The sequence below is a fragment of the Epinephelus lanceolatus genome, chromosome 22, assembly GCF_041903045.1.
Source record: "Epinephelus lanceolatus isolate andai-2023 chromosome 22, ASM4190304v1, whole genome shotgun sequence".
NCBI lineage: Eukaryota > Metazoa > Chordata > Actinopteri > Perciformes > Serranidae > Epinephelus > Epinephelus lanceolatus.
In genome coordinates, this window is record NC_135755.1 from 14,827,221 (window position 1) to 14,838,429 (window position 11,209).

The 11,209-nt window shown below is 39.0% G+C and overlaps 2 protein-coding genes across 2 annotated transcripts; one reads left to right on the plus strand and one right to left on the minus strand.

The window, feature by feature from the left end:
* The first annotated feature begins 2,162 nt into the window (after positions 1-2,162).
* Positions 2,163-4,506, plus strand: msmp1 (microseminoprotein, prostate associated 1). Its single transcript, XM_033651901.2, has 3 exons — positions 2,163-2,271; positions 2,364-2,472; positions 3,882-4,506. Exons 1-3 carry the CDS (start codon positions 2,163-2,165, stop codon positions 4,054-4,056), a joined length of 393 nt encoding a protein of 130 aa, XP_033507792.1. The 3' UTR covers positions 4,057-4,506.
* Positions 4,507-4,554: 48 nt separating this feature from the next.
* On the minus strand, positions 4,555-9,721 carry rgp1 (GP1 homolog, RAB6A GEF complex partner 1). The gene is made up of 9 exons (XM_033651900.2): positions 9,564-9,721; positions 9,223-9,338; positions 7,463-7,596; positions 7,218-7,301; positions 6,801-6,950; positions 6,470-6,616; positions 5,957-6,084; positions 5,672-5,849; positions 4,555-5,304 (listed from the first exon to the last, which is right to left on the minus strand). Exons 2-9 carry the CDS (start codon positions 9,336-9,338, stop codon positions 5,081-5,083), a joined length of 1,161 nt encoding a protein of 386 aa, XP_033507791.2. The 5' UTR covers positions 9,564-9,721; the 3' UTR covers positions 4,555-5,080.
* Between the last annotated feature and the right edge of the window lie 1,488 nt (positions 9,722-11,209).

Below are 11,209 nucleotides of genomic sequence, written 5' to 3' on the forward strand. Positions count from 1 at the left end.
CAATATTGAAGAAGGAAGCGTGCATCTACTGCTAGCTCACATAGCATCACTGAGCTAGCTAACGTTACAGCTCAGCCCAGGAGGACACCATTAATGTTTACATCTCATGCTGTCAAAGCACAAGCCTCTTGTCCATGAGTAGATGCACCCCTCCTTCTGCACGGTGATTTCGTTGGCAGGTGTAATTCCGCAGAAAGAAAATAGTTGCACTATAAATAAATTCCTTTAAGGTGTTCTTGAGATATTTCATTCACAAGAATGAGACAGATGCAAGGTCACACTGACCTTGACCTTTGACCACCAAAATCTAATCACTTCATCATTTAGTCCAATTGAACACTTATGCCAAATTTGAAGAAATTCTCTCAAGGTGTTCTTGATATACTGCGTGCATAATAATAACATGGATGCTAGGCCACAGCTACCTTGACCTTTGGCCCTTGACCACCAAATCTAATCTGTTCATCCTCAAATCTAAGTGAATGTTTGTGCCAAATTTGATGAATTTCCTTCAAGGCGCTCTTGCTATATCATGTTCACAAGAGGGAGACACATAGGGTCACAGCGACCATAACCTTTGACCTATGAAAACTAATCAGTTCATCATTTAGTCCAAGTGGACATTTATGCCGAATCTGAAGAAATTCCCTCAAGGTGCTCTTGAGATATTGCGTTCAGGGGAATGACATGGATGCAAGGTCACAGCACCCTTGAGCTTGGACTCTTGACCACCAAAATCTAACCAGTTCATCCGTGAGTCTGTGTGAATGTTTGTGCCAAATTTGAAGAAATTTCTTCAAGGCCTTCTTGAGATATCATATTCACAACTTTGAGACAGACAAGGTCACAGTGACCATAACCTTTGACGTATGAAAACTAATCAGTTCATCGTTGAGTCCAAGTCCAAGACATTTATGCCGAATCTGAAGAAATTCCCTCAAGCTGTTCTTGAGATATCATGTTCACAGGAATGTGATGGATACAAGGTCACAGCACCCTTGACCACTGACTCTTGACCAGTTTATCCTGGGGTATGAGTCAACCTTCCTTCCAAGTTTGAAGAAATTCCCTCAGCGTGTTCTTGAAACATCACATTCATGAGAATGAGACAGATAAGGTCACAGTGACTGTGACCTTTGACACCAAAAACTAATCAGTTCATCATTGACTCTAAGTGGACTATTGTGCCAAATCTGACAAAAATTCCCTTGAGACATTCTTGAGATATCGTGTCCGCAAGGATGGGACATGTGGATGTACAGTCACCCTGAAGGCATAATATTCCATAATACCATAATCGCCAGCGTGGAGGCATAAAATCTTTTCTTATTTACTTACTAAAATGGACATAAACAATACAATTAATAACCAAAAATTTATGTTTTAAAGTGAACTTAAACCGCCATTTTTACAACATTCTTCCAAAAGAAATTCCCTCATTTAGTGTTTTGATGATGGTGGTAGAGACACTGGTCAAACATCTCTCACAGGTGTTAAATCTGGTGATTGTTAGGCCATTACATTCACATCATTGGCGTCTCCTTGTGCCCTGAATGAAAGCATCTACATGTTTCCCCACTAATGTATTCGGTATTGTCCTTTAGTTTATCACCCTGGTAGATCATCTGAAGCTCTTTGACTTAAAGTTTAATGTATTAATTTCAATAGGTCAGTATCTAGGCATGTGTTTGACATGTGCATTAGTCAAGTCTTCAGTTTCTGGACAGCGACCTGGCCGACAAAAACCATATGAGAGGTTGAATGGTGATGAATCATGTTTGATAATTCCATCCCGTCCCTCCTTCTCTCCTTGGACGTCACCTCTCTCCCTCCCTGCCCTCCACCTCACCTCCTTCCCTCTCTTAGTCACCGCATGGATGTGTCATTGTTTCTATCACTTTAGAGGTTCATGCCCGCTGAAGCGCAGCGAGGTGATCTCCAGAGTGCCAAAACAGCGCCAAGATCTTTACCCCCCACCCACAAACACACACAAACCACCACCTCCTTGTTCCCCAACGGATGGCACCGTTGACACCTTCTTCAGCCAGGCCTGTGGGCCACATGATGGCGTTGACCACACCTCCACGCCACAGTCGTAAAGCCCCGGGATGTATAAATAAGAGAGCAAAGACAGAAGAGGAACCAGAAGCTGAAAGGACCAGATGAAGATGGAGCTTGCCGGGGTTCACTGGGTGCTTGCAGCTGCAGGGTTTCTTCTGTGGACCAGTTGTGCGTCTGCCGCACCCATGGAGTGCCACTTCAACTCCAAAGGTGAGCTCACACGCTCTCAAATCTTATCTTGACTTTAAAATGAAATATATATTCTGTCTGAGTTGATTATCTACTGCCATGTGTTGTTCCAGCGCTGTGTGTGTTCGAGGGGAGGCACTTCTCACTGGGGGAAACCTGGATGGACAACGCCTGTATGCAGTGCACCTGTCTGCACCCTGTTGGCGTCGGTTGCTGCGAGACGTGAGTACACAAACAACTTGTGTGGTTTGGCGTCCAGATGAACACAGTTACTGCTCGGCACTGTTAAAGTATTCAGGCTCTTTACCTGAGTAAATGTAGCGATACTGTGATTTAAAAAATACTGTTACAGGTCCTGGATTCAAAGTTTTACTTAAGTACCACCAACAAAATACACCTTTAGGTAGTAAAGGAAAATAATGTAGAATGGGAAGACATTGTTCATCGTTTTTTGACATTCTTGCCATTAAACGACTATCAGTTAATTGAGAAATTAATCAAATTAAAGTAATGAAACAGCTCAATAAGGAAATGTTGCAGTCCTAGTTTGATGAAAACCACAATTAATGACTATTTAAAAAAATGACTAAATTACAACTGTTAAACTGCAGCTGCCTCAGAGTGTTTTTATATTGTTGTCTTATTACTTTTTTTATTTACCATTTTTATATGTTATTTATTCATTTTATTTGCACACAAATAAAACTCCATAAAATCCAGACAATTACAAAACTAAGAAATGTGTCAGGGGAGGTAAAAAACAGGCTTATGCAACGGACCTCCACTCAACTTCAGGTGAAAAATAAACAACAAAACAGAGAAAAAGTAAAAAATAAATAAATCTATGCTACTGATGAAAACAGTATTTCAGTGTTGTAGTTCATCTGAGACTGAGTGGAACTCTTTATTGTGGTTTTGGATGTTTCAGGATACATTAATAATTATATATCATATTCTGTAATCAAATTTTATACCTTCATAAGTATATAATAAATAAAAAGAATAAATGTTCTATAATTCAGGCTATGAATGATGTATGAATAAACCCCTCTGAAAAAACCTTCAGAATATAGATAGGAATAAAACTGTAAAGTCTGGTATTTATAAGTGTGACTGAAGAGGGAATTTCTAGCTTGGAGTATGAGAGTAAATCATTTGAGAAACAGCCTTTTAAGATATATTTTATAAAAATCCGACTGTGAAACTTCTCCGGTTCATTACTCCCATTAGGAACCTTTTTTTTTTTTTTTAACAAGGTTTCTGAAATTTTATGTTTAAATACTGTGGGATGAAATTATCTGAAAAGTAGTAGAGTGTAAGTATAAAGTAGCATTAAATGGAGGGAAATAATTAAGGTACAAGTACCTCAGATCTTTACTTCAGTACACTGCTTGAGTAAATGTACTTTGCACCACTTGCATTAAAAGTTCAAGACCATTTTAGCTGCTTTTGTTCAGGCCTGTTTCTTTGAAAATGTTTTTTAGGACTTCAGTGTCTTAGAAAATCAATCATGATCTGCAACCTCCACCAGTGTTAGGAGTTTAAAGTCCACATGACAAAGAAAGAGTTTTTAAGCCACAATAGTCCTTGAGAAACTGCAAAAAAACACTCTTTACCTTGAATCTGTCCAGGGTGCATCGACCGGTGGATTTCCCCGCGTGGTGTGAGGTGCGGGTGGAGCCAGTGACCTGCAAAGTGTCCCTGGTCCAGACAGCCGACCCCCGCCTGCCCTGCTCCCCAGGCCAGGACCTCCAGGACCCGAGCCATGGATCACTTCAGCTGCAGCAGCAACAACTGGACGGGTAGAAACCTGCTCAGACCAGCGCCTATCTGATCAACCTGTTGGCCTGTGAAACCAATACTCACTATAGTTTAATAACCACTTTATACACAAACAATTAACAGCATATTTTGGATTGTATTATCAATGTAGAGTGAAACTGTCTGTGAAATATATTTAAGTTAACCTGCGGTGTTGTGCAGCAGAGGATGTTATAAACACTGAGCACCACATGATGAACCATATTAACAAATTTAGGAAATCAAGGCGTCACTCTTTAGATGAAGCTTCACTTTGAGTATATGTTTGAGCTTAGTTATTACAGTAAGCTGTCTGTCTGCTTCTTTAATTAATCCAATAACAACTTATTGTAAATATGAACAAATACATACGTACATTAATATATATAACGATTCCTGTTGAATTTGACCTGTTCTCTGCTGTAACTCATTTACCCTCCAAATAAAAACAATTTTAAAAAAGTTGGATTTTGTGGCATAAATCCTCACATGTACTCTATCAAAATATAAATCACACATTTAATTAATTTTTCTCTTTGAGTATTTACATGATACAGTCTTTGCAAAAGCCCAAAGAAAAATAGTTGAACAGTAAAAATATTTTGAGTGAGAAACATTTGTGTCATGAAATAAAAAAAGGGCAAGTGTGCACAAGTAAAGGAATAAAAAGTGAAATAAATACAGAATTGCACAGCAACCACAGAGGGAGTTGCACGTCATGAGGTCCAAAATGAAAGGTGTATTTAAAGTTAAGATGCAATATGCATATGGAAAAGGGAAAACATAGGTTGCATAATATACATATGGAATCCATTACTGGCTCTGCATATACAACGGAAACAACAAAAATAATGCTCCTTTGTTCCTGAAATGTGCATCTGTGTGCTAATACTTCTCATTTCCACAGAAAAAACAGACTCTGTCTCTACTTCACACACTCACTCACACAAACACACACAAAGTCAACACCCTCCGAAACACAGCATTAACTCGGCTGTCTTACACTGACAGTCTCTCACACACACAACAGTCAGATGTTGATGCTGTTGGTCCCTGTGAAGTGGGACATGTAGGATGCCAAGGCCGGGTTGGTGGGCAGCACTTTGATCGGCAGATCCCAGCTGAAGGTATCCACGTCGACGTTCTCCGCCCCGGCCCAGACTGTGACCTCTGATTGGTTCTGCAGGACTGTGGGCGGCTCCATAGGCTCTCTGGCGGTGACGAATTCAAAGTGAAGGCGCCACCTCAGCATCACTGTAGAGGCAGAGATCAAATTTTGGTTGTTTAGTTGACGGGTGCAATCTACAACCTCACCACTAGATGCCACTAAAGCCCAGTTCACACCAAAGATTCTGATGAGATGAGTTGAAACAGGCAGCTACTTACAATGCACCGTTCTGCAACGTTCTAAAAGCCTGCTGGTTCACACCAATGCAACAAGATGAGACGGTGTATCATCTCTATGCAACAGCTCTTTGTAATTCAGATCTGATATGCAGCTTTTCAGGTTTATTTTGTGGCTGAATATAATTTGTAGCTTCTTAAAATATGAATGAGGACAGTGATAGTGAGATACTGGCTGCATTTGTAGCAGTGATGAAAAGACAGAAAACTGACTGACCTATGTCTGTGCTGAAACCTGGCGTGACGTTGAGGGGGATGGGGAGAGAGAAGTGGCTGGAGGCGGTGTGGAGGCAGGATTCCATGTGTCGCCCGTGTCCAGTCACACTGATGACCTGTCCGGGGCGCCGCTGGTACTGCTGCTGGATCTCCTCCTCACTCTGAAGGCTCACCGAATACTGGAACACACATATATATACAGGACATTGTTATTTAAATTTTAAAAACTAATGTGAAGCAAAACAGAAAGTGCATCAATGTACAAAGACAAGAGCAGTAAACACACCTGCAGGCAGGGAATGTCTCCCTCTGAGAAGTTGAACGTGCCGATTATGTCCTCCCCGAGTCTGTACACAGTCTTAAAGATGCAGAACTTCGCCACTTTCCCACGCATGTTGGTGATATTAAACATGTCTGGACGAAACAAAGCAACACACAAGTCAAATGTGGACAAATAAATAAAAACTGTGGAAAATATAGATCAGAAAAGAACATTAAACACAAAATTCAGAGCTGAATACTGTTACTATTAGTGTCTAACTTACATTTCTTTTACTTTGTTTTTTGTTTTTGACATTTGTTTTAGTGCTCAGCGTCCATATGATAGGTTTAAATGTCAAACGTAGGTTGAAAGTGGATATGGATGTAGCAATTAAGCTAGTGAGGCAACACAGTTCTATTTCTTGCTGAAAATATTAAACTTCAAGACAATAAAAAAGCAACAACAACTGACATTGACAACACAGGATTAAAAAATGCTTTAAACTCCAGTGAAAAACAGCAACACAGTCTGACTTACGGGGACAGCGTCTCGAGGTGGTGACCATCAGCATGTCCAGAGCTCTCTCCAAAGGCCGAGCATCCCTGCGGCTCGATTCCTCTTCCTCCAGGAATGGGTTGGAGGGAGAAACCTCTTCATCCTGGGGAAACGGAGGCTCTGGCATGCCTAAAAGTTAAACAGGAAAATAACAATGTTCAAGATGTCACAGTGTGACGATAGTCAAAAGACAATTTTATTTACCACAAAAATATTTCTATAGTTTCATAGCAACTAGTGTCACGCCTGACGAGCACTTGAAGCTTTGCAGTGCGAAATACAAGCAATTATAAGTTAACCAAATGAATCTCACCTTGCAGGACGAGCACTCTGAAAGGAACTCTGAGGAGTTTGATAGGCGAGTTGACTCTCTGGCAGCCGATGGTCAGTTTGTAGACGTATTTCACCGCCTGGCCACGGAAACTAGGAGGGCCATCTATGGGTACGATCTCACTGTATGAATCTGTGGGAGAGTTAGTACGCAGGTCAGACTGTTTGAATCACTGACAGAAACAAATATAGTCATTTATAAATGTTACATGACCATTAGTGGGAAAAATTAGATATGAAACATTTAAGTCTATATAAGGTAAGGGAGTTCAGACAAGCACTATGGTTTTCATTTCTTCTTTTAGACGCAGTATTAATTTGTCATGTTGTTATGACAGTCACCGAAAAAGTAGATTTCACATATTTCAAGCTTGTGAATTATGCATATGTACACACGTACAGGTTTTGCTCTCGCCAGGGTCCAGGCGCAGGTCACAGAATAGTATCTTGGGCGGTGTGTCCAGCACACACTGACCTCGCTCTCCTGTAGAGGACAGGAGTTAATGATGAGGTAAATCCAGACATATCACACAAAGCAAGGAGGCTAATAATATCCAGAAATCCTCTGAAATCCTTTGAAATGTTGTAATAAAACATATTTAATTTCTTCTTATCTCAGATTGTATTTTTCCTCCCAACACTCACCTCTGCTTGGAATAAGCACGGTGTTGCTCTCAGCCTGGACGTCCTGTTTGTTGCCCTGGGCCGGCAGGGACACTCTGGTCTCACTGGCATGAAACTGGCAGTGGATCTGGGCGCTGGCCCATGCCAGCATCTCACTGAGACACATACAGAAAAGACAAAGATTACAAAGGGAAATCTACAGAGTGATTGATTAAATGATTGATTTATGTGGCCTGTATCACATGGTCCCAGTCCATATGGGGTCACAAGACACTACACCACAACCAAGATGATTGTGTTGCCATAATGATGTACAGATCTTCAAATTCAAAATGAAAACATTTCAAAGGTCCCATAAACAGCGAAACTCTTATCCCGCCTCATAGACACTGCATGTTAATTGATGTAAAGCCTACAAATGTAAGCTAAGCAATGTTTATGGTAAATCTCTATTTTATGTTTACGATTCTTGACTTTTGCAGCATTTCTATTTTCTTACTATGTTTATTCAATACAGTATTTTGGGGGGGAAATGTGTTGATGTTTTCACAGCAATATAAAATAGATATTAGAGGGGGAACAATGATATATTGTATATAGTGAAAAAGGCTTCTGAAGCAGTATTTTGTAAAGATGTTTGTCATGTGAAAGGTTAAATTGAAGATTGATTCATAAATTTGTATGATTGCATTTGTGCTCATTTAAAGGTAGTGTAACGAAGGATCCAATCACTTTAAAACAGTTCAGTTATATTATTATTGTGTAGATTTTTTTGTTTCCCTGACACAAAAGGGCGAGTAAATAACAACAAAAGCAAAATAAACAACAACATAAAAACATTGGTATCTGCCAAATTGTTATTATAAACATCCATATCAGCAAAGAATTTCACAATGAGTGCAACCCTAGATCACTGTGACCATTATGCACCAAAATACAAAGACAAATTCTCATCAGCATCCCCAACAATACCAAGACTACAGGGAAAAACAACAACAAAATGTTCTAAAAATAGTTGATTATCAGCTAAACAATTATTCAGCTCATAAGCACTAAGATGAAAGCTCAAACTCAGCATACAGTCAGCACCTTTCTTTCTAAATGTGCATATTTTAAGCTACAACTAACGACTGCTTCAATAAGAAATAAAATGCAGATTATTCTCTCGATTAATCAATTATTATGTGGTTCATGAAATTTCAGAAAATGACAGTGAGAAAGGCCTTTAAGCACTTTTCATAGCCTACGCTGATTCATTCAAATGTCTTGGCTGATCAGTAGTTAACTAACTCATATATATTCAGTTTAATATCATGAACTAGAGACCATCTTGTGATAGGATCACTACAGCTGTCAAACAGTGGGCCAGGGGCGTAATGTGTTGGGGGAAATGGCCCCTTCCATACTTCTACCCCCTTGTACGGGACACACACGTCTTCAAATTCAACCTTCGTTTTGATCTTGATAACATAAATGCTGATGTTTGCCTACATCAGTTACATATAGTGGAGTACCAGTTCTTGTTAATGCCAAGGACAACCTTCGTCTCCTATCTACAGCACATTAAATTCAACATGTGGTTTCCTGTAGTAGTCTTTGTTTATATTGGTGTTCTTTCTAAAATTGGTTTATGAGATATATCTTCCTTCCACTTGTCTTTTCTAATAGTTCTCATTATTTGTCTGGCAATCTTAATAGTACACTTCAAACTCAGTGGCATCTTAATGTCTATGTTCAGGTGTATGATGGGTGAAGAGGTGAAAGCTGGGGTTAACTCCTACCTGCTGGCAGAGGTGGAGAGGTGGGACATCGGGTTGGTGAATGTTATGAGACATTCCATGAGCTCCCCGGCGAGAAACACGGGGCCTCGGGCCATGGAGGCCACCACCTCGATCATCTGCAACGTAAAGCCCCAACAACACCACGTTAACAAATTAAACCTCAAATGACTAATGTGGAGTACAAAACACACTGGGATCCGAAATACGTCGTCTCGTTGTCCTAGTAATACTGAAGTTTTGCACAAACATACCGCTACAAGCTAACGCTGGATAGAAGTTAACTTGTTTGGTAGCTGGCAGCTAGCTAATAGCTGCGTTAAAGCGGCCATTTAAACACATACCTTGGCCTCAAACGACACTACGGCAACACAGTTACGTTGTCTTATCCCAGGACGCACCTATAGTTAATGCTCGAATAAAACAATACAATATTTAACCGTCTTTCCAGCAGAGCTAGGCATCGCGCGTCCTGCTAGCTTGCACTCCAACTACAGTAAACAACAAACGAAGAAGTTCTACTTCCGCTGCTGTGCGACTAAACAGGCACCAAGGAAAACAAAACTGATGGATAATGAAAACCAAATATCAGCAAACAGACACTTTTCATATAGTGTGACTTATTTTTAATGTCACAGCGTCATATTCATGTTAGTTAAACATTGTCTTTATAAAATGAAACGGCAAAGTAAAACTTCGGTAACGTTTTTTGTCGGCCATTTCGAAGACGTCCCGTGGCACAGCGAACCAGAGGTGGCATGTTGCTATGGAAACTTACTGTAGGGAGGCGTAAGATCAGTATTTACATATTACCTTTGTTCTTGTTAGCTGACATGTCACATTCTGCCCAAGTTATTTTATGAACTCTTTATAAACTGTCTATTTATGAAAATGCGTCGATGGATGCTAATTCGAGGGAAGATTAATAAATAGGGCAAAAGACACCCCCCTTTTTTCTCCAGATGGTACAGTCTCAGGAGCAGCTTTGCCGGTTGGTGGGGTTTTATTCCCTGAATCTAGTTTGTCAGGCATCATTCACTCACAGGCTGTTTTTTTTTTATGTTGCTTCCGTTAATTTTCTGATCAAATCGTTATTACCATCATTATTTTGTTATTCTTATGAGTAGAAGTAGTAGTAGTAGTATTTTTTATTTTTGTATTGTGTCTCTTTTGTTTCCGTTTTTAGCGACACTGAGCCTACTCCAATCTTGTAATTGAACGTTGTATCTTCTTTTTAGGTCTATTGAGTACTTTGAAAACTTGTTTTTGAGAAACGCTTAATATATTAAATTTATTAATATTATTTTATTTATTTTTGCTCATGTAGTGTATTGACTACATTTTGGCTTGACATTAAAAATGGCTAAAACAAAACATCCCATCATTTCCACCTTATATTTATATAGACAATATTATTTAGTGTGACTTGAAAAACAAAAATGATGAGCTCTGTTGTGATGTCATTGAATGTCTATTTTTCATACAAAAGAGCAGAATCCTGAAATCATCCCCAAATGTTTTTTTCTTAAATTAATTTAAACTGTGCATAAAATCTTTAAAATGTATATAAATCACGTTATATATTTAAAAAAAAATGTTTTAACTGTATCTGGTAACTGAGATAAAATTTGCCTTTGTATGTTCAAAGTTTATTTTATTTTATTGTTATTATTGCTATTTTATTACACCCCACCCCTATCACTTTGTTGTTTAATATCACATTTCCATTCAATACATGCAGTTAAAAGCACTTTATTTGTAATCAATTTTCAATCTGAGATCTTCACAATTGTTTTCTATACTCTTTTCCGTGACGGCAATGTCTTTGTGCTACCCTGGCTGTACTTAATAAATGTGAATGTTACCATACTTAATAAAATAAATAAATAAAAATCATTTGTGAAGAAATAAAATAAAATAAACTTAGCTAAAATAAAATATAATAAAATACAGTAAAACAAAATAAAATTAACAACATAAAATATTTGTG

Bases quoted from the DNA above. Each gene is read 5' to 3' on its own strand.
- msmp1 (XM_033651901.2), top strand. From the start codon at position 2,163: ATGAAGATGGAGCTTGCCGGGGTTCACTGGGTGCTTGCAGCTGCAGGG. The intron at 2,272-2,363 runs GTGAGCTCACAC...GTGTTGTTCCAG, and splicing joins GTGCCACTTCAACTCCAAAG to CGCTGTGTGTGTTCGAGGGG. The intron at 2,473-3,881 runs GTGAGTACACAA...GAATCTGTCCAG, and splicing joins GGCGTCGGTTGCTGCGAGAC to GGTGCATCGACCGGTGGATT.
- rgp1 (XM_033651900.2), bottom strand. From the start codon at position 9,338: ATGATCGAGGTGGTGGCCTCCATGGCCCGAGGCCCCGTGTTTCTCGCC. The intron at 6,951-7,217 runs GTACGTGTGTAC...ACTCTCCCACAG, and splicing joins CCCTGGCGAGAGCAAAACCT to ATTCATACAGTGAGATCGTA. The intron at 6,085-6,469 runs GTAAGTCAGACT...TGTTTCGTCCAG, and splicing joins CACCTCGAGACGCTGTCCCC to ACATGTTTAATATCACCAAC.